The sequence below is a fragment of the Lates calcarifer genome, linkage group LG2, assembly GCF_001640805.2.
Source record: "Lates calcarifer isolate ASB-BC8 linkage group LG2, TLL_Latcal_v3, whole genome shotgun sequence".
In the NCBI taxonomy this organism is placed as follows: domain Eukaryota; kingdom Metazoa; phylum Chordata; class Actinopteri; family Centropomidae; genus Lates; species Lates calcarifer.
The window spans coordinates 5743428-5770620 of record NC_066834.1 but is presented as its reverse complement, the minus strand read 5'-3'; the positions used below and the strand labels follow the sequence as shown (position 1 = coordinate 5770620).

At 37.1% G+C, this 27193-nt stretch overlaps 1 protein-coding gene across 2 annotated transcripts in view; it reads left to right on the top strand.

Moving 5' to 3' along the window:
• LOC108887991 (protocadherin-9) overlaps positions 1–4823 on the top strand; it is a 183126-nt gene extending 178303 nt beyond the window's left edge. For both annotated transcript variants that reach the window (XM_018683761.1, XM_018683759.1), the window contains exon 5: positions 2730–4823. In XM_018683761.1, coding sequence (XP_018539277.1) covers positions 2730–3100 — 371 coding nt within the window. In that variant the 3' untranslated portion in view covers positions 3101–4823. The remainder of the gene's footprint in view (positions 1–2729) is intronic.
• Positions 4824–27193: the final 22370 nt, after the last annotated feature.

Below are 27193 nucleotides of genomic sequence, written 5' to 3'. Positions count from 1 at the left end.
AATCCAAGAATATCCCAGTAGATTAAAATGACCTTAAGATGGAATTTCACACATACTAAACTGCATGAACTTTGGGATTTTATATATCAATAAAATAAACAATTATACAACATAATACAATCTAATACAACAGTCCTGCAATTAATATTGCCTTTTTATTGTTATACTTTTTTGTCATTTGTTGAGACTTCATCTGAAGAGTATTCAACTCAACAGTTTATAGTTAATACATTTTAAAATAGCCAACAACTCATGGGATGTGTTTACAATAAGAAGAATACAGAACAATTCAAGCTTTATACTTTAAAATTACTTTACAAATCACTTTGGAACACAGTGTTTTATGGTCCTTTTATGACAAATTGTGTTATTGATTAACAAAGTTGTTCTTTTTTAAAAATATTTTATATTAAGTAATGTATTCTTACTATACTGAGGATGGTAAAACAATAAATATTCACTGTGATTGTACATACATTATAAAAGTGGTTGACTGGGTTTATTGGGCTTGCTAAAGTGACTGTGCCAATATTTTACAACAGCAACAACAATATATTTGTGAATTTGCATTCACATCAATGAAAATTCACTGTAAAGAAACAAAGCAAAGTTTTCAGCTGAGCTTCAAATATTCATTATTCATGCTTTGACCATGAGGGAGCAGGTTGAACCTCTGAACCATAACGTTTGGCAAACCAAAACAATAAGCTGATGCAGTTGAAAGCTGCAGTTGGTTATTGATTCTCAGTGGGATCGGCACTAACAAGTCTCTTGTATTACACTCAAAAGTCTTTTGATTCAGTGTCCAGAATTATTTAATGGAGCTTAAGTCATTTTTCTTAATTAATTTCATAATTTAAATATTTGTTTAAACATTAATTAGCAAAATCATTTATAAATGTACTTATGATTTCATCTGTAACCACTCAACTAAGCTATAGTGTTAAGTTTAACAACAAAGATTCAATATCAGCATAAGATTTCTCCAATATTTTCCTCTTTAGTGATAAGCTATCTCTCTTCTTGTCTAAGTAAGTTTAAATTAACAAGGAGAAAAACAGATTCCAAGCAGGTGTTTGAAAAAAATAAAACCTTTGAAATATTACAGAAGCTACCCACCAGCCAATTAGCTGTTTGTGAAGCAAAGGGACAAATTAGGACAAATAGTTAACAGTTTCTCTTTTAGGACAAAAACAGATGAATTCATTACCTTTTGAGGGTTGATATACAAACACAGACAGAATTGCTGTGAAGTGAAGCAGACTCAAAGGAATAGGTTTCTTCTAATGGATGAACTGCATTACATTTCATGCATTATTCAAGTTTTGCTATCAAATTAGATTTAAACAAATACCACCTGCAACACTGACTGGTTTGATTTTTTTTTCCTCAATAGTGGTGCATGTTCATCAGAGGAGTAGCCAGATGATAGCAATGAGTGCTGCTGATGATTTGTTGTGACACAAAATGACCTTCAACATTTTTTTTCTTTCTTGATTGCACTGTGAAATCATTTCCACTTAAGAGAGCAACATCCATCATTCATACAAAATAGTAAGCTTGTGCCATTGTCCCCCAGGGTCCAGAACAGCCTTTCTATTGACATTTGGTTTGTCTTAGAACCTTTTGATATCAACAGGGATTTTATTGTATTTTTTCATGCAAATGGTAAATATTTTCCATAGAAAAAGTGTCAGACAATCTCTGAATTTATTTAAGTAACTGAAATTCAGTGACAAAAGAGAGAATACAAAGAAAGAAAGTTGGTTGGTTAGGGATGTCTGATTACTGGGTGAATATTATTTACTGCAGATGCTCACTCTTTCTCTTATTAGGGTGATGTCCATTTACAGTACGGTATTTGAGTATTGTAAATTTCTCTGTGGGCTCTTATGACTGCACAAAAACAACTCATTCATCCTCTCATCCTTCTCAAGATCTATAACCCCACTCCCCATGCTCGCCAGCCCCCAAAAGCACAGCTCATTCAGACACTGCTATTTGGTCCACTGAATTCAGCTCTGCAAAATTCCACAATCTGGATAACATATGTGAGCGAGAGGAAAGCAACTGCTACATGTTCAAAAAGTCGATAGATTTTCTTTTATTTATTGAAATAAAGCAGGGATTCAAAGGTCAAGGACAAAGCTGACTATGGCTACTGTTATTACAACCCTGTCCCCTAGAAACTACATTCCTATATCACCAATATATTTTAAAGTATTTTGGTTTTATTTATTCTAATGTTCTACATGTGGTGCAGTTTTGGCAAGTTGGGGAGATATTTTGGTTTTGGTTATATATTAATGAAGAGGTCCTGTCTCGTGTTTCAGCTGTAAATGTTTCACTATTTAATCAAGACCACAATCTTTCCTGAAACTTCAAAAGCAAGTCCTTAGAAAACTTAGAATGTATAATATTTAATTCATACTGTTTCTACACTGACCAGTTTTTACTGTATGACAGTTTCTGCTTTTGTCTCTCCTTATTAAATATTGCATGATAGACTGAGATAAATTTCTTTTATAAAATTCTGGATGAAGAATTAAATTCTATTTGCATTGTTCTACCAACATCAGGAGGGTGACTCAATCAGTTTCAGTCCCATACTATGTAACTATGTAGAGGACTGTGTAAGACTGGCACCAACAGTTAATGACACCATTATCGTAATTGACCTCAAAATATTTTAACCTCTTTTTCTTCCTCTTCTCCTTTTTCTTCTTCAGATGGCCCCCTGGGACCTCGTGGCCTAGTGGAAGCAACAGAGATGTGCACACAAGAATGTCTAGTCCTGGGACATTCAGACAACTGCTGGATGCCCCCAGCTTTGGGAACATACCAGCAGCCCAAGTCACCTGTGTCCAGCTTTGGGTCTCAGAGGGAGTGGGGTCCAAAGGACAAACTCCTCAATGGACATACTCTGACCAGAGCATGGAAAAATGAGAGCGGGCGGTCAGAGCATTTTGGTGACAGGAAGCAGTTTGGGAGTGGAGAGGGACACTTCACAAGCAGTGGCATGGCTGATATTCCATTGGTAAGTTTGAAGTCCTGCCAGCCAGCCTCCTGCCCAGATAGCCCAAAGGACCAGCAGCTATAAGATGGACTTTGCTCCTGTGCTGTGAGACGTCCTTACATCTGGACACTTCAAACAGATGAAGCCACTCGCCCAAACACCTCTCCTGTTTTATTGTTTTCTTTCGTGTTTCATCTCTTCCCACTTAAGTTGATGCTTCTGCAGTGTGATAGCCACATGTACTATGTAGGCCACAAAACTATAGTGCTTATGCTGTGTTCTCTACAATTTGACTTTACTGTGGCTCTGGAGAAACCTCTTTTTTATGAACCTCCATGGATTTCTTCAACGACATACAGTAACATTTTCTGTCCACTTCATGTGTGATTTGGACAAGTGGGGGAAAGGACATGCGAAAAATGGAGAAAAAGAAAACAAATTATAAGAAAAAAAAACTACCATGGCTGACCAATATATACAAATACTTGTGGTGTGGTTGTTATTGAGTTGTTCAGGACTATATTAATCGACACAATCAAAGAAAATGGAATTACATTTCAGAAAGTGTTGTTCTAATGACACTGTTAGTGGACACTTGTTTATTCTGTCATTGTCTGTGTGTTTGTAAATAAGACTTATTAACCACTATCATGTATCTGTAATAACCACAGTGAATAGAACAGTTCTTGGCTGTTGTCATCATAATGGCTTGTCATCAGGTTTTGAGACTTCAACTGGACAAAGATCTACAATGTGGCATAATATACAAGAAGAAAACATTTTACCTAATTCTTTAAAAACCCTACAGTTGATTTTGAAACAAAATTTCCATTCCGTAATATACCCAGTGTTGCCCATAATTTTCTTTAAGTGCAGCAAAAACCACAGGCAAACGTTTTTTAAAAAACAAAACATTTTGTATGAAAGATGTCAGTGCTCAATATGTGCATTATAAAAATGAAAAGCTCTGAAAGCTCTCCTCTATAAACTGATTTTGAAAGTGTTCAGTACAATTAAATAGCAATATATTTGTAAATGGCTAAATGTTTTATCTAATGTTGATCTTATTACTGTATAGATTTTATTCAAATTGTGATTTAACTGAGTGCAATCCCCTCAGTAGTACCTGCAATTTATTGACATATGTATATATTATTTCCACACAGACTATTATTTTCCATACGTAAGAAAAACACAGGTTAAGCTAACACTTTAATCACTGTGCCTTCATGATGTTTCTTCAAACACTGAATTGTTCTTCTTTCAATGATGAGAACATGTCGGCTACAAAGAATCTCCTGTCTGATAATGAAATGCCTTACGCATTGAATGTTTGCCAAATTTAGAGACATAATCACACAGATATCTAAAGTACAAAATCAAGTTGTTGGAACTGAAGAAAAACAGAAAGGCATGTGCAGATAATGGGTTAACCATGAAAGATCATCTGTCATTCCACTGTCTGAAAAGGTTTGTTTTACTCCACAGCATGGAAGGCAATTTACACAATGGAAAAAGCATGCTAAAAGATATAGCTTTTAAAACTAACTTGATCATTTTTGTGTCATTTGATTTTGTTGGAATAGAGTTGATTTGTGCATTAAGGAGACATTCAGTTTGTAAAGCACTTTTCATATTTATGTCACAATATAAAGAAGTTAAGTGGGATGGAGTGATTTGCTTATCGCAGTATGTTTGTCAGTTGTGAGGGTGTTTGACATCACAAATACTGAAACAGTTAATCCTTGTTACTACTCTACAGGTATACAGCTACTGCAATAAATGTTTTAATTATGTGTATGCTTAATTTGTGTACAGGATGATCACCTCAGGAGTTCTGTGTCTTGTTTTATCCTGTTTGTCCACATGAACCAATCTAAATTCTAAAATTATTTGGTACAAAATGTTATCTTAAAAAAATGCAAGTCATTTATTTCTTGAACACATACACTGACGAGGTACAATTGAGCTTTTCCTAATTTTGGGAGTCATTTTCTTTTGTATAAGACAACCAGTTCCTTCCCATTATCTGAATTATATCCATATCCTTTGCTATCACAATACAGCCAACAACAACACAGCCTTGACAGTTAATAATATATTTTGCCTTGAAAACGAGGATTAGGATGTTATATGTAAACCAAAGATGACACAGTTATGTTCCTTTATGAGTGTGTGTCCTCTTGGATAATATTTCCTCTGGCTATTACTCCAGTTTACATCTTGTGTCCTTACCAAAAGCATAAGTATTCCAAAAAAATACTCCCAGGGTCACAAAGAGGCCACACAAACCCTCCAGTACAATAAAAGTGTAAATCTTGAAGGAAGCAATTCTGGGAAGGTGAACTTTCTGTAAGAGAGCGGGGATTTGCCATGGAAAAGCAGAGAGTTCAGCCATTCAGAGAAAGCCCTCAATTTACTGGTGAGTTTTCTTTCAGAAGTTGTTGTATGGTCTTCAACTTTGGTTAAATGTTAAAATAATAAAATTTTAAATAGAGGGTGAATAACTCTGAGATCAAAACCTTGAAGGTGAGCAGCTGCTGTTTCTCTCAACTAGTTGAGAAGACAGCTGAGGTAAAGATACCTGGTGGAGACACAGCAGGCAAGCTGACTGAGGGGAGGCTGTGGGAGCCAGGCTATCCTGGGGGAAAGTTTTAAAATAACTCCTATATTGTAGGTAACAGTAGAGGTACTTCACTTGAAAAGGTAGTTACCTGCATTCTCCCCCTTCAAGCCCCCAGCTGTGACTGAAATCACTCCATTGTTCATTCATTCACTCCTCTCTACATAATTTGCACTTAGTCCTTTACAGTGAGAAGTAAATTGAGATTTCACTTACAGTATGAATCATCATCATTTGTGTCATCACTGACAGGTGAAAGCATTGCCTTGTGAGACTGTTAGCAGAATGCAGTGTGACTCTGACTGGAAGTGACCCACTATCAACCCATTAACCATGTCACATGATTCAAATCTTGCTAAATCCTGACTGTGTCTATGTAGGATCCTATAACTCATAATAAGAAGCTGACTGAGAAAATAACTTTGGAAAGCCTTTAAATATGTATTTATGTATTTTTATTCTGGTACACTAAATGTCTGATGAGGGCATTCCCACATGCACTAAAATGTGTAACACTAATCACATGGATTCATCTGCAATATTGTCTGCATCATTCTCCACAGATGTTTGGATAACACTGCAGCTTTGTGCTCATCAACTCACAGGCAATAAGAAATAAATTTGCATGCTACCACTGGCCACTAATGAAGGGCCAGGCACCCAGCATAACTGGTGAAGTAATTACAGTTTCTTTATTCTTCTAGGTTTCTCTTTTTCACTGTAACGTCATTTGATATATTTATCAGCTGTCGCCCAATGGACCTGCTTAAATTCTTATTTGCCATGCTAGCTATCGACTTGGGCAAGAATAGTTTCTGAGAAGCTTCAAAGCTAATTGCCTTGGAAGTGTGGGGGGAAGTAAATTAGTGTCACGCCACAACCAAGAAAAAAGGTTCCCAATCGCATTTCCTTTTTATATGGCTTTGAGAATATTTTTCAGACAGGGAAGCCTCCGTGCACAAAGTGGAACAGAGTGAATGTTCAGTGGGGAATCAGTCACAGAGAAGGCATGCACTTCAGACAGAAGAAGAGACAACTCTCCACAAAGATACAGTAGGCAGAAACAGCACCATCTACATATTTTGAAGGCAATATTTGAAGATAATAAGAACACAAATTAATGGTAGTCGGCTCCAAGACTTCACTTAGTTCCATTTCATCTAATGAATGTGGGAGAATTCAGTCTGGATCTCAACCAATCTAACAGACCCTGTGGCCTTGTGAGCCTAAATATCTTCAGCCAGGAGGGATTCCTATTTGGCTTACTGGAAGAGGAGCTCTGTGGGAAGCCAAGATCTAAAACTGGTTACAGTGGAGCTTTAAAAGGACCACGTTTCTTTGTAGATTGCAGTGAAAAGAAGGTAAGAGTTGTGCAGCCTGAAGTTAAGTAGCCCAAGCTGTCTTCCTTGACCAGATACTGTAGTTCTCCCTTTCACTCACACAGTAGGTATCTGCACTTCTGTAGAGTGTTGGCAGTAAGGTTAAGTTTGGCTGAGATTCGCAGGGGTTTGATATGATCCAAGGTAATCTAAAGAGATTTAAGAAAAGCTCACTGAGCAGAATATAAGCAGCAGTTGCTTTTCACCAGGATGGCTAAATTATTTATGTCTGGGTTAAGTTTCTGGCCAAACCCTGCAAATTTAGCTGGATTTATAACAATGTTATTTTAAATGTGGTATTTTAGACAGCCATGCAAAGTACAGTATTGAAACCCACAAAGATAAAAACATATGATTGGATCAGGAATGATTCTGTGAGTTGCAGATATCTTTAAGTTTGAATCCATAGTGACAAATTTTGATGACAGAAAAAAAATAAATAAATACACACACACACACATATATATATGTATGTGTATGTGTGTGTGTGTGTGTGTGTGTGTGTCCCCTTACTATGACTTTAAACCACAAATCTGAATCATATATATAAAAGTCTCTATAAAATAAGTTTAGCACATTCTGTACATGCCTGATATATTCTGGATAAACTAAATGAGCATATTCAGCAGGTTCATAAAGTCATGGAAAAAATTAAAACAGGAATGGTTTCTTCTGGCCTTTAACACCAGAAGAATGTGCAGTACCATGGAAATCAGTTTAAAATGGAAAATGAGAGTTGCAGAAATGTTCTTTAGATATGGGCATATTTTCTTGTATAGAGCTGACAGCAAAACCTTTACAGATGTCTGAGTACACACAAAGTAAGCTTTCGAGTCACTGTCAGAGATGAGGCTAAGGCCCATGCATCTTGTCCAAAACTCTGAACTTAATGGTCTCCATTTGAATAAACAGCAGAAGAATATATTAATATCATACACCCTGAGGAAGAGGAGGCTGACCAAATGAAACATGAAGGTCAGTGTAGAAGATGATGAGAGAACATGAACTGTCACGCAGTACCCACAGCAATAACTATGACAGATTAAGAGACTGTCAGGAGAAATTGTACCTTGGCCAGCTCCCCTTACTATGACTTTAAACCACAAATCTGAATCATTTGAGTTATTTCATTCCCAGAGGTCACTGTGAAATACTGTAGGTCAAAACAGTTGAGTGGATGCTCAGGGCTTCTTGAGAAAAGCTTTCTGAGCCGCTGTTTGTAGCATAAAATAATGTAAACAAGACTAAGCATCTACAGCCATGCTAGTGGCTTTGTGAGGCTGCAGTGAGGTACAGTGGTGCTTTGAGCTGAATGCTAATGTCGTTATGTGAATGCGTCATGCTCCAAATGTTAACATACTGATTTAAAACAGGTGTAATGTTTAAGCTACTGTGTTCACCATCTTAGTTTAGCATGTTAACATTTGATACTTAGCACTAAACTCTAACACATCTCTTGTGAATTACATGGTTATTCATCCACGGTTGATGAAATATTTCACTAAAATTTAAAAAATATCAGAGTAAACGTCAGGGAGTCAGGGGAATGTTACTCTTGTTTTTTTGGTTGAAACCAATCTCTAAGCTTTGATTAAAAAGTTAAACATCTGCATTAGGTGGGCGGTAAATACATCCAACAATTACATGTTCTCTCATAAACAGACTCTGCCATGGTGGGTACAAAAGTCACAAGATCTGCACTGCAGACAAACCTTTAATTATTGTGAATGAAAGGTGATAGGTCTCCTTCCATTCTCTGGCATCAATTTTATTTTTTACAATTAAAAATTGAATAAAACTGCTTTCTACCTACCACAAAGAGTCACTTTGAAAACATATGGATGAGTCCTGGTTCAGTCATGTTTTTGTTTTTTGTTTTATTTTTTTCAATTGAGAGACATTGCCAGAATGAAGCCTGCCCTGTCATTTCAAGACACAGAGACGATTCCAGCTGTTGTATCATCACGCCTGGACTACTGCAGTGCTTTGTTTACTTCCCTCCGCCAAGTTTCTATGGCTCATTTCCAGTTCAACTGAACTGCTGCTCATCTTTTAACTCCAAATATATGTATTTCATACCACTGTGACACTGGCCTCCTTATACGGACTACAAGTGAAATTTTCAATCATATTTGAAGTTATTTTAACTGTTTACTAATTGCAGTGGTCACGATCCCGATTATACAGTATATCTATTATTGTGCTCATTAAATACTGTTAGGCGCCTTAGGACTTAAACACCAAAAGCCTGGTCATTACGCAGACCAGACTGAGGCCAAAGTGTAACTGTGCTTTTGGTTCATTATTGCTGCCTGTGAATTTCAGAAAAAAACCTTCTTGATGTAATTTTAACATATATTTTCTAGTCTTCTCTAGTCCTGTGTCTAGAGAGGTGCTTCTTACTGCTACATACTGCTCTTACAAGTCTAAAGGATGATCAATAGATTTAAACCATAAACACTTTTTCATTTTTGAGAGAAACAAATCACTGTACATTTGTATGTTATTTTCAAAAGCAAAGTAACACATACCTATTTTGTTTATTTATTTATTTGAATAACAGTTTATAAAACTGTGGTTTATTCTTGTCCTTGCTACATCTAGACAAAGTTAAATATTAAAACCAAACAGTTCATGACACCGTGATAGAGAGCCCTGGCTGTTTCATCAAGAGTTAATGCCTTGCTGAGGATCAATGACCGTTCTACTACTGAGGAGCCATTCCCTGCACCCAAAGGCCATTTAGAGAGAGATCTGATGGCTTCAGTCTGTCTTGGCCCTTCCAGAAATCTGATCCGCATGGGCACAACAGACACATCTGTATGGATCGCTCCCCCAAAGCCAATCAAGGAACAAACACTCTGCCAATATTCCCTCCAGATGAGGCCTGAGCTCTGAACACAGGGCTGAGATGAAAGACAGAGAGCAGAGAGGGATTGTTGATTAACCTCTGAAGTCGGCAGTAAATCTGTACACAAGAAAGAAGAAACCCAGGCACCGGCACTGGACTCATACCTGTCCACCAAGGCAATCTCAAAAGGATTCTTGTCAACACCAGCTGTCTTTAAATACAGTGTGTTTGATCAGGTTGTAGACCAGTTTGTTTCTTGCCTCTTATTGCCTTCTCTGTAGTAACTTATAATGACCAAGACCTTGGTCTCAGTGCTCTGACACAGTGAAGATGTATGTGTTTCTTCTTCTGTTGGTTTGATCAGTATTATCTTGCTGGAACAAAGCTAATTTACACAATAACGTCTTTTTATGATCTCCATATAGTTTTCTTTTATTATTTAAAAACTCATTCAACTTTACTAAATAACCAACTGCTGCATTGGTTGTAGTAGATGACAATCTTCCCACAAGGACCAGTAAGATTAAACCTTACAATCGTAAACAAAAGTCTGGATATTAAGTGATGGGTAGTAACTTATGAATAATAGGTATTTACTTTGTCTATAATGTATGAGACAGCTTATATTAAAATGTTTCCATTAAAGGTGATTTCACTTGTGGAAAGTTTCTACTTCTCCTCTGGACCTCTGCCACTTCAGCCTACAGTGGTGAGTCCATGGAGGTTGCTGAGCTGAAAAGTGAATGGCAATCAACTATGCGGCTTTTCACAAATCTTCAAAAAATCTCCTCCAGCAGGCCTGACTTCGCCATGTCCCCCCCTCCTGGGCATCTGTAGTCAAAGGTCATAAGAAGCTTTCTCCTCCCCTCTATGACCCATTTGGTGTCAGGAGTAAAGAAGTCATCCAACTCACAAACCCTCTCTCTCCTCTGGCAGAGTGTGCGGTCTGCCACCAGAAACTGCACCAGTTCTACCACGAGAACAGGCTCGTCATCCACCTTGACTGGACCCCTGGGCTTCACACATCACCATTTCTCACTACCAGCACCAGTACCTGAAAACCTGTTGCATCCAGTCAGCTGGTTAACACTCAATCAGGAATTCCGTACAAAGCTTTCCACGTGCAGCATAAATCCTGAAAATCCTTGCAGTCTTTCAGGAGGCGCAATGGTTGATTTTATTCTGGCTCTCCTTGACATTCACCCCTCTATCCACACTGCAATAGCTCATGTCGGCAGGAATGATGTCATGTCCAGGCAATCAATTAAATTACAATATGAACTTGAGTCTATTGCTCCCACTATTGAACGTCTGGGTAGGTATGTCCTGTTGGGCCACACTCCGACAATAGCTAAAGGCTCTGACCATTTTAGTTGTCTTTTTGGTTTGCACCATTAGCTGCAAAATTTTCAATTGCCACTGGACTTAGCTTTATTAGTAATTTTGATTCCTTCCTCCATATGGGATGGTTGGCATCCTAACTAGAAAGAAAAGGAAAACTAATTTCTAATTTTATCAATTTCATTGCTTTTAGCCAAAACTGAAACTGAACTTTTTCCCCAGCAAGACACCTCCCAGTATCCAAGCTCTGGACCCACTCCTGTCCCTAACAATGCAGATCCAGCTGCTGCTGGTTTTATTTCCTACACTACTTCCTTCATTCCTGTTAGGACTGCTGAACAGCAAAGTGTAAAACCAAAATTTACTCACAGTCCATATGGAAATCTCATTTAAACCACTTCTTCCATTCCCTTAGTTGAAACAGCTCTTTTCTGTTTACTTAATGTTGGATCCCTTGCTGATAAGTATTTTATCTGTGAGAATTTTATTATGACCAACAATATTGATTAATCCTGATGAATATGCCCCCCTCGTTGACTCATGCCCCCCAGAGTGCTTATTCTTCCACCAGCCCAGATTGGCAGGTCGGGGTGGGAGGGCCTGCACTAAGAAATAGAAGTATTTTTTGTTCTCCATTCTGAAGTGTTTGTTTTTCCACCATTGAAAATTTTAGTTTTATTTAATAAAATACATTGTCCATTTTATATGTTTTGACCTACAGACCTTCTAAATTTAGCTCTGGCGTTAGAGGTCTTTTAGAGGTCTTGTCTTTGGCGATTTTAATATCCAAATGTGATGCCCCTTTTCCTCCTTCTTTACTTCTGATCTTTAAAACTTTTAGACTTTTTTATTCTTACTCAATACGTCAGGCATCCCAGCCATTACAAAGGACATACACTCGACCTTGTGCTCTCCCGTGGTTTCCGTGTGGATGATGTGAATTTGGTTGATTTTGCAATCTCTGATCACAAAGCAGCGGTGGTACTGTTAATCTCTCCTGACCCTATACACCCCCCCCACACACACACACATACACTTATTCCACACACACACACACTTATTCACTCCTGTCCCCTAAATTCCCTCTATTCCTGATGTCTGTCAAGTTTTTAATGCCTCAAATTCTTTTCAGCATCTATGAATGTCAGGGTCTTACTGTAGAACAGCTTGTCAGTGTTTTTAGCAGCTCCTACACAAAACTTTTTGATTCTATAGGTCCTGTCAGACACTAAAGTCAAAATATGGAATTTGAAAAGACAATGCAGAAAGGCAGAACAGAGATGGAGGAGAGACAAACATGCAGATCCCCTCGCTTGTGTGTGCAGTCCAAAACACAAGGGACTCTTATTTCTCACAGCTGATAGCTAAACAGGGTCATAATCCCAGAATTCTCTTTAAAACCATAATGATTGGTCCATCATTTAGCCAGTCAGCTGAATCCTCCCCAGAGAGATGTTAAGAATTTCTTCATTATTTCTACATCAAGACAGTGGAGATTTGGCAGCACATTAGCATTGAATTTAGAGGGCGTAATGTTGATTCCCGCTACAGTATTATTTCTACCTTGGAAAACACTATTTCACTTTCAAATTTATCCACCTGCCCTTCAGACTGCATTCCCACCTGGTTTTTGAAAGCAGTATTTTAGACAGTTGGTCCAGATATTTTATCCATTGTTAACTTTTTAAGTCATTGCTTTCTGTCTACCGGTATTTTCCCTCCAATTATAAACATGTCAACATTTACTCGCTCATAAAGAAGTGCTCTCAGGGTCCCTTCATTTTAAGTGATTTTAGATCCATTTCACAACTGTCATTTTTAAGATTTTAGAGAAAAACATTGCCACACAACTTTTTTTTAATCAACAATTATCAAATTTGAGAAAAATTACAGTCTTGTTTTAGCTCACTGTACAGCACTGAAGCTTCTCTGGTCACGGTCACCAATGATTTATTGCTTGCTGAAGAACTATTCTGGCATCAGTGATGTGGCTTTGGATTGGTTCCTCTCATATCTGTCTAACAGGCCCCTCTGTGTTGTGCTTGGAGATGCCTCTACCTCTTGTGTTCCCCTATTTTGTGGAATCCCACAAGGGTCTGTTCTCAGTCCCTTGTTATTTACTATATACACACTACCCCTGAGGCAAATCATATGTAGACATATTATTGATTTCCATTGCTCTGCAAACATTACACAACTTTATGTTCCAACAATTACACATAAATTACAATTACACCACTTGCCCCCAACACAAGCAGCCTAAACAATCACTTATGTAGTACTGCTGTCTTGTCTAAGAAAGATGTCCATAACCCATGTATTGTTTTAGACTCTGAGTTGTCCTTTGAGAGTCATGGCACTTAAGTTGTGCAATCCTGCTCTGCACAACTGAAATATTTACCCCAGATCAGGTCATTCCTTTCATCTGCAGATCTAGAAAAGGTCATCCATGTGTTTATCTCCTTCAGACTGGCCCCTCTATTCTGGTATTAGAAGGCAAAATATCCAAAGACTAAAGCTGATACAAAATACTGCTGCCAGGCTTTTAACACATTCCAACCACATTACTCCAATCCTTGCTACCCCTCACTGGTTTCCTGTGAACTGATTCCTGTCTATAACTATGATCTACCAACTCCCTATGAACCTGATCATTGCTTGAGATCCTCTAGCAGGGCCCTGCTAATGGTTCCAAAATCTCACTTGTAACTAAAAGTGACCAGACCTTCGTGGTGCATGCCCGTCAGCTGTGGAGCTCACCACCAGTAGTATGGAGATTAAAATCTGTATAATTTTATGAATCTCTTTTTAAAACATACTTTATCTTATACTTTTATCTTAACTGATGATATTTGTTGTAGTTGTTTTTATTATAAATCTATTTTGCATTAATGTTTTTGATTTATTACTTGTATTCTTTGTTTTTGTTGTACACCAATTTCTGAATGTGTTTTGAAAGCTTACTTATAATTAAAGTTCAAATCAAGTACTGCAAAGTATATGAATAGCAGTATATGAATTTTTGGTATTACTTAATTTTTAATTGAATTTCCACAGTTTAAAATTTGTTTACAACTGTTTATGTTTAACCATTCCCAGCATATAACTAACTGTCTCTCACTGACTAACATCTTGATTTAAAATTTAAAATACAGTGCAACTTGAGGAGATACATGCAAACAGATGATAACAAGAGAACAAAAGAAAAAAGTAAAATGGACCAGAGGTAGCTGGCCAGATTTTCATAAAGTTTACTGACAATATGATTAACATTTCTGCTGGTGTCATTCTTACTATGGCATGGAAGTTTAAGTAAAAAGCCATGGAAAAAAAATATTTCCTTGTGTCCATGATCTTGAGAGATCCACTTGAACTGCAATAACTCAAGCTCAAACACAAGCTCTTGAATACTGTCAATAATTGAATTAATAATAAAAAAGCACATCTGTATCCTTGTAGCAGTGAATGTAGCATCAGCCATGCAGTAAAAGGCTTTGAGTGCTTAGTATTGCACTATAGAGTGGGTTGTACTTACGATTTGTTTTTAATATTTATATCATTTTTATTTTACACATCAGCAGCTATGGCATAATGTTGTCAGGTTATGTTCTTTTTTTCCTACAATTAAATTTGGCCCAGGATCATGCATGAGTGATAAAAATGACCAATGAGTTAGACAAAGGGTAATGTGAGTCGTAATATATGAGCATAAGTTGCATGATTTGCATGTAATATTTGTGGTATGAGGAAAGCTACTTGAAACGATATGATGTTGCCTAACCACTCCTGAACCTAAGAAGTGATTGAGTTTTCATGACTATATTCTGATTTTATATGGATAGTCATTTATAAGCTATTGAGTTCAGACCCAGTCCCCATAATTGAAACCAAAATTTCATTTTTACCACCTGCCGACATTTGAAATGCTCCCTGTCACGTCCTTTTGACTGAATTAAAATGGAATTAGCTGTAATTGTGCTAGCTTTTGGGATTATTTTACTTAACATAAGGTCTTTTGAACACCTGAAAGACGGGGCCAAGATAAGCGATTTCCATTAAAATTCTAATGAAAAGGCTGCAGTTGAGCATTACCAGAAATAAGAGCTTTTAGCCATTCACATGCTAATAATTGGACAAGGAATTTTCACTGACTTCCTCAGTGACATTTGATTTGGAGAAGATTGATAAATTAAGATGCAATACATGTAGAAGCCTGATCTGAAGACGCCGGCTCATGGTAATGTCCATTCATTACCATGAGCTTGTACGTCATTGCACTGATGTGTGTACTGTGTATGCGTGTGTGTGTTCAATACAAATCTAGCCTTGTCATACTTTATTTGCTCTTACTCTTCCACTGTAGAGAAATAGTACTCAAGTGCAAGGTAAAGAAAATATCCATTATTGTCTCAACAAGCTAAATGTGTCTTCACAGTTTGTGTCTAAAGCTCTTACGGAACACATTTTTATCTATCACAAACTATCTCCCTCACACACATACACACACCTGTAGATATATAGAGAGTTGTGAAGTAATGTATTCACTTGGAGGATGTGATTAAATACATGAAATATCATCAACTTAAATTAAAAACAGATAATGAGATCCCATTTCTCATTTTTACATGTCCCTGACCCCGAACACCAAGCTATTGATTTGTCTCAGTGAACAGCCTTATTAATGCTCTACTCTTGTGACCCTGGATTAAAATAATGATGAAAAACATCATTGATACAACTTTACCATTGAAAGTAACAACTGCTCAAGGGCTCCCACACTTTTTCCTATAAATGTATACCTTAAAATTGTATGACTGCTACTCCTGTGGTACAGCACTGAAGCATTTTTCACAGTTGCTTTGGTAGTACAAATTTACTACAGCTTGAAGAATTAAGAGGAACCTTCCTTTACAAACAACCACTAAATTTAAGGGCAACAGGGAGAACTGCAGGGAAACCATTTTATTGACAGATGGTCTGTAGTTGACAGTGATTTTATAGGTGACCGTTTAGCGACCCATTCATAGTCTCCCTAAACTCATAGGTGGGTGACAACCCACATTTTCAGGCCAGTGATTTGGACTATAAATCTCCTGTATTCAACCTTTCATACACACAGTGTGGAGGTGGAACTTGCAGGCACTTGATTTGGCGCCTGATCATCCATGTAAGAATGCATGTCAATTTTATATCATTTTGGTTCTCAACAGGTCTTACAGGTCTGGAAAAATTTAAATTAGACAATCATAACTGTTTTCCTAAATTGTGAGATCACTGTAACTCAGAGAAGTCAAGATTATTTATCACCCACTGGCCAAACAGGAATGGATTTAGTTTAGTAAAGTTACAAACTAACTATGTCCCTTCTTTGCATGTTTTCATTAACATTATTGAGGTATAAGTCATTCGTACTTACTCCTCTTCCTTTTATCTTATCTTTATACTTAGTCTGAAAAAACATAATCTCTGAGGAGAACCAATGAGCATGAGTCATTTTCTGTGCCGCATCAGCATCATCATCCTAGTGGTATGTGCAGAACAGAAAGGGCTTTTCCTGACCTTGTGCTTCGTTTGTAATCTCCTTTGTGGAAATTACACTCTCACTTTATGAATATATTATAATTAGGCATATGTATTCTAACGGGCAGTAAGATATAGTTTCTGCCTAATCTCTCATTTATATGCAAAGGAGTACAAGTTAAAGAGCTTAGACTTTCTTCCGTCTTACTGATTCCTTTTTCCCCTAATCAAGTTACTTTTTTATTTCTCTTTTCTCGGGTTGCTGTTTCATTTGCCTTTTTCTGGTCCACGAACAGTAGTCCATTATCAATTCTTTTGAGGTTGTGTGAGAAGAGTGTCAATGGTCTAATGTTACAGAAGGAAGTCTGGAGGCATGGAAATAATTATGGCCTAATAAAGTTTTTTCTTGGCATGTTAAAGAAATCTGAAAGTGCACTAATAAGCACTGAGGCAAATGAGGTGATACACCTTTGGTAATAAAAATGACTAATGTAAACACAAGTGAGCCGTTATCTTTATTCTGGATTATTTTATCTTTTGTCATTGGATAACAGATTATTTTTTATACATTTTACTTATTAAACATTGCTACAGTGTGTCCTACAATTGTAGGTTTAAATTCATCAACTGTGGCTTTTATTTAACAGATTTATAGTCATAAACATGATAAATAGATGTATATGTGCATGTGCCACAGACACATATGCATTTAAATTTCATTTTCATTTTCCACACACTAAAATAATGTTAAAGGTTAGAGTTAGTTATTTTAATATTAAAGTTTAAAATCAGAATTCACTGTGAGCGCCCCAAGGACAGCAGACCAGCAGACGTCTTGCTTTGATCAAAAACCATATCAAGGCTAAAACAAGCACATATGACACAGCAAGCATAGTTGATAGGGTGTTGAAAACTAAGACCATTCAAAGGAATTTTAAAATTGCTTGGAGTGACAAGTATATATTTTCATTTTTAAATAATAATTTAAATAATTAAGTCCAAAGCAGTTTTCTTAATTGACTGGTAACCTTAAAAAGGCATGCAAAGAACTAATTTGATTCTGTGAATAGAAATTTCTTAACACAGTGCAGCAAGAAGATGATGAAGACTTGAGATGATGATGTAGGTAAAAAAAAAAAAAAAAAAATGTATCAAGTAGTTTATTCAGAAATTGACAGAGAACGCCTGTTAATCTGAGAATACATTATCAAGGGGTCACAGGGTTAAAGTAGCAACAACTAGGTTCATTTTGCCGCTAAAAAAACCTGCCCTATTCCATGGAAAAATACTTATATTTTTCTCCTTTGATTCCTTGTCAAAGTGCAGAATATCTGGCCTGAAGAAAAGACAAACAGACGCAGATTTAGTTATTTATTTAAAGATTTCACGATTCTAGAGAAGCCAAGGGATCCAGTGCCCAGCCATGAAGTACATATCCTCCAAAGGAGGAAAGAGAATGGCCCACCTGTTCTCATAAATAACTTGGCAGAAAGCCTTCAGCCTTTGGAAATTAAGCTCCAAACAAGTTCATTTACTCCCAGACGTGTTCAATTGATTTTGCACCTCAACTTCAAAGGGGTAGCAGTCAGCCTCTGTGGGGCATGGCAGCAGAGGCAGAGGCCTCGGCTGACTTGTTCTGCAGACCTGATCAAATTCCCACCTACCGACCACACCAACTATCCCTGCAACCACAATTAGTATTCATGGAAATGTTATTGATTTATTATACTATCAGGTGGCTACTAGAGACATGGAAAATGAAATAATTAAATACAGCCTTTTATATCCTTCTACCACAAGTACTAATGAAAAATGTGCAAACTGTCTAGCCTCAGGCGCTATTTACACTGGTAAAACATCAAGCAATGTATCAGCTCATTGCTAGATAGATCCTTGCAATTAGCATTTTAAAATCCCATTTAAGTTGCTGTTTACACTACTCCTGAGAATGTTAACAAGTAGTGGGTTCAGACACTTCTATTAACCTCACTACCCAAGAGTAATCCCCTGTCAGAACACAGTTTTTTGCATGCATTTCTGAGACAATGTTAATTTTGAGATGTATCAGTGATTTGCTGAGTTACACTGTGTCTTCTCTGCAAGGAGAAGCCCCTTGATGACAATGGTGATGTTTGTGATGCCATGAAAGGCAACATATTAATTATTCAAATGTGAAAAACAGAAAACTTCAGGCACTGATGGGTAGAGGAGCAGGAAAATGTGGAGTTTTGATAGAAAGCCTTTTTTTAGTTACATGGCATGACAGTTTAAGTGACGATTTTTAAAAAATACAGCCATTGTCTCTGAAATGAAGAAACAATACCCGGCCTGACCCTTTAATACATTAATTTAGGGGGGTCTCCTAACTGGGTAATTGGGGCAAAAAGTGGAAGATAATGAGAATTACTCAGAGATTGCATCCCCAAAATATTCAAAAGGTCTCTGTGTGCACGAACAGTTTCCACTCCTTCAGCAATAGATGGTTTGGGTTTGACCAGTTCAAAACCATCTATTCAGTCATTGCTGGCATGTGCCACCTGAAAATGCTTTCCCACTGGATAGATTTAGCTTTTTTAAATGCCTATTTGTCTTCAGAAAGTCTAATCTGTTGTAAAACAAGCTGGGTGCATTGTAAAACCTTTTTATCACAACTCCACAAATTACTTTTCCTCCATGTTTGAGCAACCAAAGTTTGCTCTTTTGTACATGTTTTAATATTTCTTATATAATATATCTTATGAAAGTATGTGCTTACTGAGTCCATTTCAAGATTTACCCATGAGCATGGCACTATTATTTTGGGCAAAGGTATAAATTCTTAAGTGCATCTCAAATGCAACCAAAGTTTGTTCTTAGTGTGTTTTTCCTTTTGGAAATCAAGGATCAGCAACATTCCACTGTGAGAATTGGGAAAAAAGAAAACTGCCCTCAAGGCTCTTTACAGTTTATGACTACATCATATAGTATATACACTGTAAAACCCGATTTACACCAGAAAATTTGAGAGGCTGTCTTTAATGTTGGACAGATGGGTATTCTTAAAGCTACATTCCATGAATAGTAATGAGAAGGAGAAGAAGAATGATTACAAGAGGAAGAAGACAGAAAAAGACAAAGGCAAATAATGCCATCATAAATTAAGGTAAGAAAATTAACCACAAAGAAATATATGAAAATAAAATAGGCTAAATGAACATGAGATTCCCAGCTGTTGGAGTGAAAGGGACTATGTGAAGGACACGATCAAATCAAAAGGTTTGTCTAAATAATCATGTCTAAATAATTCAAAGGTTACAGACATGAGGGAGTAGCACATAGGAGCGGTCAGACATGAGGGACAGGAGTCATACATAAGAGATTTTGAGTCAGTGTCACAATATCAAATGTCAATTTAACAACATTAATAAAGTTAAACAAAAGGTTAAATGAAGAATTTAACTCAATGAGGCAGCTGATTAGAGTACAGCGACTGGCAGTGTTGATACATTTGATGGAAATATAAAGCCGAGTGGCATCAGCACAGAGACTGTTGAGTTGAGGGTCATCCTGGCAAGTGAAGAAATACTTCCTGGTATCACAGCTACAAATTTGAGATGTGAATCTGTATATTCTATTTTTCTATCCTTTGTAATGAGAAACAAATGAGAATAGAATATTATGTAGCTGGCAGCAAAAATAGAAATTTCTGAGTATATTATTTCTGAGTATAGTGCATCACTATTTTTGGAAGGTTCCTTTTTTTGACCATCTCACTAATTTAGAGTTACTAAATAAAATAATAAATGGTTTATAATAAATGTTTAACTAAATGGTTCAAATACATGTCACACGCTGACAGTTTAAAAGGATTTCAACATACAGGCCAACGCAACTTTGTGTCCCAACACATTTTTAGCACCAGTTACATGACAGATAATTACATTTCTGACTAGCCTAGGTTGTCCTTACGAGAGTGGAAAAAAACTGAGCAAAAAGCAGGTAAAATAAGTTGTATAATTTCATTCTTGTAAACTTGATGTTATAAAAGCTGTCTTGCTCTGTTAGTAACCAACAGAGAGTGTGTCTGTTTTTAAAACCTTTACATAAACTCATATGCTCATTAATTCATAATCAACAATGCAATTGGTAATTAAAAACACTTAACAAAACTATTGAGGACTCAGAAAGCACTCAGATAGATACACAGCTTGAGGAGATACAGAGAAGCTTTGGTAAGAAGAGATAATTAGATAAGGAGGTTAGAAGTTTAAATGTATTGATTCTAAACTTATTCAGGGGAAGTTTATCTTAGTTTTTAGTCTTAGTCTGTCTCAGTTTTTTAGTTCAAGGTCACAGCTGAAGCACTGTGGATGTGAGATGCATGGGTGGTGGAAGATCCTCCAAATCTCCAAATGATAAAACATGTTGTAATTATTGTAGTCTGTAATTTTCTCAAGGTCCTTCGTTTTTTTTTTTTAATTGTGTGTGCCCCCTCCTCTGACATAGATTCAGAGAATTAAGTACAAATCTCTTCGTGTAAGTTGATGAAGCCCTGAAATGGGAATTTTATTTGATGGCAAAATGACACGCTGGCGGCAGGAGAGTTTCTTTAATGTTTGTTTTTCCACTTAATTTTGTTGTGCGGGGTCCTTGTGAAAGAAAGAAAGCCAATTAAATACATGACATATTCAAAGGATCATGATGGCGCTTTATTTTAATTGTGGTTGCAGTTACTGTGAGAAATCCACAGTCTCTAACTAGATAATACTTTGAGTGTGCTCTATTCAATTTAAATACATTCAGGATAAACTCTTAATATCTAGGGATGGTTCTCTAAATGAATGCAGCACTTAAACCTCGATTTGTCCTCACCTTTAACTTGCTGCAGGCTCATCTTGCTGTTTGGTAAACCATTTGGGAGGCAGAACCAAATTTTCACTCCATGTCTTATGAAAAGCGCCATATATCATGAAATTGGTAGGTTGATAATAATATGAATTATTCATATGCTTAAGCTCTCATGCCACTCTGGATTAATCACAGAATCAGTTTCAAAAATATATAAGAAAAACAAACAAACAAATTAGAAAAGGACTGAAAGACAGGGGGAGCATGGAGAGCTGGTCTCACTAAGATCCTCTTTGATCAGAAATAGTCACTTCCCCTCCATTCAGCCACTTCACACACCATGATGGAGGTTGTGGTCTAATAATTTGCTATTGGGGAGAGTATCCCGTCCCCTGTGGTGGTGACTGAAATCTCTTGGCACTGGAGGGAGTCTCTGGAAGGTGTTGAAAAAGGGCTGTCAAAAGGCAGTGTGGAATATGGTGAAATTACTAGTGGCCCATTTCGGGCAGGTTTTATGTAGATATGCATGTTTGAGGTGTTCCAATTCACACTTTGACTGCTCAGTGCACACACAGAGGACTGGCAGTTTTCCTTTACCTGTGAATACTTTGTTCAGAATCTGTACTTATTTGTCATTCACGTGTATCTTTCTAAACCATTTTAATCCTTAATCTGTTTTCCCTGAATCATAATTTGGCGACGTTTCATAAATGGTGAAACAAAATGAAATGAAAACCTACTTAAGACTACAGGTCTAAAACAGCAAACACAAACAGTTAAAAAATATGGTGCAAAGATTAATGAACCCTCATACCTAAATGACAGATTGTGTGTCTTAAAAGATCATTATGAGTGTGTTCTCATCTCCTTCCACTACGGTTATGATATAATTTTGTGAGAATCAGAATCAGAATCCTTTATTAATCCCTTGCAGGAAATTGTTGCATTGCAGTGCTCCATTTCACAAGTAAGATAAATAAAGAGGAATAGAATAACATAATGATAAGATATAAAATAAAATAGTGATATACTATATACGTTGTTAATATTTACAGACATTTAAAAAATTGTGCAGATAAAATAATATACAGAATAGATATGATTTGAGTTTGGCAACTACAACTTATATTTTTTTTGGATTCTTGCTCTGTGGTTATGGTTGCTTGCCAAGAGCTTCAACCATTGTTGCATTTACTATACAAGAGTATAGGATATGCCCTCTCTGCAACACTGCTTTTGGCCAGTCTGGATGCTACAGTGAGCCACTATCTGAAAGTGACAAGACAGGCCAGCTGGGCCGCAGCTAGCTGGTTAGCATGCTAACTTCAGTAGAAGAAAAGAAATGATGCTTTCCACCACTGGGGACGGCTCTTGGTGAGTAAAGAAATTAACTTGATGTTGAACATGCTACTTTTCCTCCAGACTGTTAAGTAAACAGCTGTTAAAGCAAACGTTGGTTGTGTAACGATAGCAAATTTATAAACAGCTCCTTTAAGATTAAGGAAAGATTGTCATAATTTTCTAAAGAAGGCAACACTGACCGTTGGCAGGAGGTGGAACACAAACCCTGGTGTAGAAGGCAAACACAAACAGACTCCAACTTATATGTATTCTCTGCCCTATAATTAAGTTACACTACTTCCTGCTGAGAAATCCATGGAAACATACAGTAGGTTGCTGATAGGGAGATTTGCAAGTACTTCAGCTCCTTAGAATATATCCATTTACATACTGTAAATGGCAATTTCTTGGTTGGACTAAAATGCACAAAAAGTCTATGTAGAAGAATCATATGTCTGAAAATCCAGACAGAAATTGAAATTGAACAATAAGCAAATACACTTTTCAGAACGATGTCGCCATTTTATGATTGGGTTCCTGTATGAACATAAAATCAGTGTCTTGCATTTATTTGTGCATTGAGGTATTTGTAGGTCATTTTCATTATAAACCATCCCGTACAGTGGGAGCAAGTGTAGTGGAAACTACCTGCCGTACTGACTGACCTCTGCCTTGCCCACACACAATGATGCCCAGACTGTTCCATAGCTAATATATTTTGCTGTTTTAGTGTTTGGGGACATATGGAGCAAGCAAAGGGCATTTATATTATGTAGGTGGCTTTTCCTGGCTGACTTGACAGTTTGTAATAGGGTTCCTATTCTATAGCTTTTATGAATAATTAAGACCCTGCTAAAGGTTAAAATTGACTCTTACAAGATAATAAATTCCTTCCAAGGAGGAAATGCTCTAGGTGTGTTCTTTTTCTCGTCATATTTATTTCAATTTTTTTTCCTATGTGCACAGATATTTGATTAATTGTTCTCCAGTTGAATTTAGAGCATTGCATAGTCATTATTTAATTTGTTTATTCATTAGTCTGCCTCCTAGCTTTACGTTATCACGTATATTTATGAGTGACTGAAGTGTCTCTGATTGTGTGTTGAATTTTGATTAGTCAAATTGTGGTTGTATTTTTGCTTTGACCTTTAACAGGGCTCTCTAGGCTTGAGCACTCTCTTTCACTGAGCTGCTGCACCACAAAATTTGCATTTGAGTACACAGCCAATCAAGTGCCCTGATCAGTTTGTGAAAAATAGGAGTAGTAAAAACTTGCAAGGTCATCATTTCACTTTACCTATGGTTACTTCTGTGATATGAGACAGAAAAATTCAAATCCACCAAATATCCTATTTGAAGTCAACTTTACCTTTCCTGTCTGTAAAAATGACTAACTGAATTCAGGGGAAAGTGAGATCAAGCATGTAACACTAACAAGAATAAAACTTCTTTCCCTTGCTGTACAAGAGCTTAACCTGCGAGGTAGTGTCACATTTTCTTTTTCAAAAAGATTGAGCTCTCAAGTTGTTTTGTAGTCCACAGTAAGAATTCAGAGAGCTGCTACTCAGTGCAGATAAGTACCTGTCAGTGCATTCCGTGATAATGTTCATCTGCCCTGCACAGTGGTGAATGAAGACGATGCAGTAAACAATTTCCTGGAAACAGTCAAGTGAGATCATTTGAAGACTGTGGTCTTGTTAGGCTCATCTGCTTGGCATTATTGAGCCTTGTGCAGTGATTTTTGACAGGAAATTAGGTTGACTGTTCAAGTTTCCTAACTGTCCTCAACTTTCATGAAAATGACTGCATGGAAATTGAGACTGAGGCAAAACCATTCTGGGTTGCTGAGCGCACAATTACAGCTACAGAGACAGTTTTTGTTTTGTTTCATCTTATATTACATTAGATTTAGCAAACTTTTTACATCTGATCAGTAACTTAAAAAATATATAATAAAATGGTTCCATGCAGAATCAGTAGATAAATTTATCAAAGTTCAACAATTAACAGGCTTTTGTTGTGTTCATTGTTTTAAAACATAGATACAAAAACAATGACAGTGCAAAGTTTGAATATGTGTAAGAAGCTGCATCACACACACAGATGTGCACACACATTCAGGCAATAGTCTCAGAGTGACAAAGGCTGATTCCATCACCAACCTTTCAAAAACTGAAATGAGTGGAATGAAAAAGCAAAGTGTCCTTAGAGTTTAAATAGACAGCAGTGCTTACAAAATGTTCAGAAAACTCAAGGCACTTCTCTTTACCATGTTGGCATTAAATAAAATCCTGTGAGTGGATACAAATATTCAAAAGCAGATGGTCTGACGTTAATCTGGATTTCATGTTAATGCCTCAAGTCACCAAGCAATGTATACAACAGAGACTTTTCATGACAAGTTAAAGAAAATCTGTGGGTGTCAGTAACAAAATTGATGCACTTCTCCCCTCTCACTTATTTTCTGCACTCTCCCTCTGTCTCTCCAGCTCCATCGTTCTCTTTTTTTTCTCTGTAAATCAACTTCCACTGTCCTGAAATACCAGTCACCCTGAGGAGAAGGATAATTATTAACAATTAATATTCATAATGATGTCTTCGTCCCTGGACAGTCCTCACAGAGTCTCAGTCAAATGGATTTGGAATTCAATTTTTATTTTACATAATCCAATCAAAAATGGGGATGCATCCTCAAACACATCAGTCCCCTGCTGCTCACAAAGCTGGATCTGGTATTCTTACAGTTTGACATCTATTAGGTGTATTATCTTACATCCTGCACTATATGTAAAAAGGTAAGTAAAGAGGATAGTTTCAATCTGAAGTGAATCTTTACCTTTTAGGGACAGATGCTCACCTTTAGAAGATGTATCGTTTTCAGTTAAGTCAGAGAGGTGGAAGGTCAAGGTGTAGTGAGCTACTGTTAAACACACTGTCACTGAGTAGGCTTCACTCAGTAGGCTTCACATGAAAGGTACCATGCACCTTGCACTGCAATGCTTCATGCAATTTGCATTAGAGTCTGCATACAAATTAACATCCTAGGCTAATGCTAGGCTAATTTAACCGTCAGTGACAGGCGCTGTTTACTAATCACACTATGTAAAGGAGAGCTTAAGAAATGCAGATCAGCAGCAGAATTTTTGCACCCTGGGCCCATTAACAAGCTCAAGAATTGAGGTGGAAACTAAATATTGTGATTCTGAAACTGAGACTCTGATTCATGAGGCACCGGCAGACATAGGCAGTATGGAGAGATGTGATTCAAGTCTAACCACTAAAAGTGGTAAAGGAGCAGACATCCACAACAACCACAAAATAGATTTTTAGGAATCATGACACACATTTCTGAGGGTAAAAATTAGGTGGAATACTCATTAAAATACAAACCACTTAAACCAGTGGTGGCCGGCTGCAGGAGAGTCAGTCCAGAGAGAACAGCTAATCCAGCAGATGTTCATACCAGAACAGGTACTGCAGAAAATGTAGTTGGCATTAATACAGCTGACTAAAATCTCAAGATAATTTCAGCCTAATGTACAGGTGTAAATGTTTTGTGAAAAGAAAGGAATCAACACGGTGCATTAGTAGTTCATTAAATGTCCCGTTTGTTTGATGTTCGAGACAGTTGGATATTTTTCTTTCTAGTTATTTTTGGCAACATCCCCATTTTTCTTCATTAGAAGCTGTATCCTTTTTCTGTTGTTGTGAAGTAATTCATGGTGGGTTCCTGGCACACTGTTACTTTGTCTGTTGTCACAGAGACTTGTCTGGACTGAAGAATTAATAAATACATTTCCTCTTCATACCATTTCAACCAGCTTTTAATAAACCAATGCTAATTTGCACCTGCTCTTTAACAATGATGTGAAATTTCCACATAAATCTGAAGAGGACTTTACTAATTACTACTAACAGTGTGCTACACAGAACGGACAAAGTGATCTCCCTTGGCTGGCGCGCCTGTTTGATAAATAACATGCATATCTCTCGCTGGAATGAGACACAGAAGGCTTGGTTGACCCGACCTTTTGTGTCAGCCTTGTATGTGTTACTTCTCCTAAGTTGACACTTTTGTGTCAAGATCTTTAATTCGCTGTCAGTCTGAAACCTTTTCCTGGGATTCCCGGTGAGCCAACAACATCAGATGTATCCCATTAAAATACCAATGTTTCCTGTTTCACTGCAACTGGGGATCTTTGTCACATGTCGTCCTCTCCCTCCCTCACTGTCCTCATGTTTCCTGTCACTCTGTCAGAACTGTCCAACAAGGGCAAAAGGCCACAGAAACGATT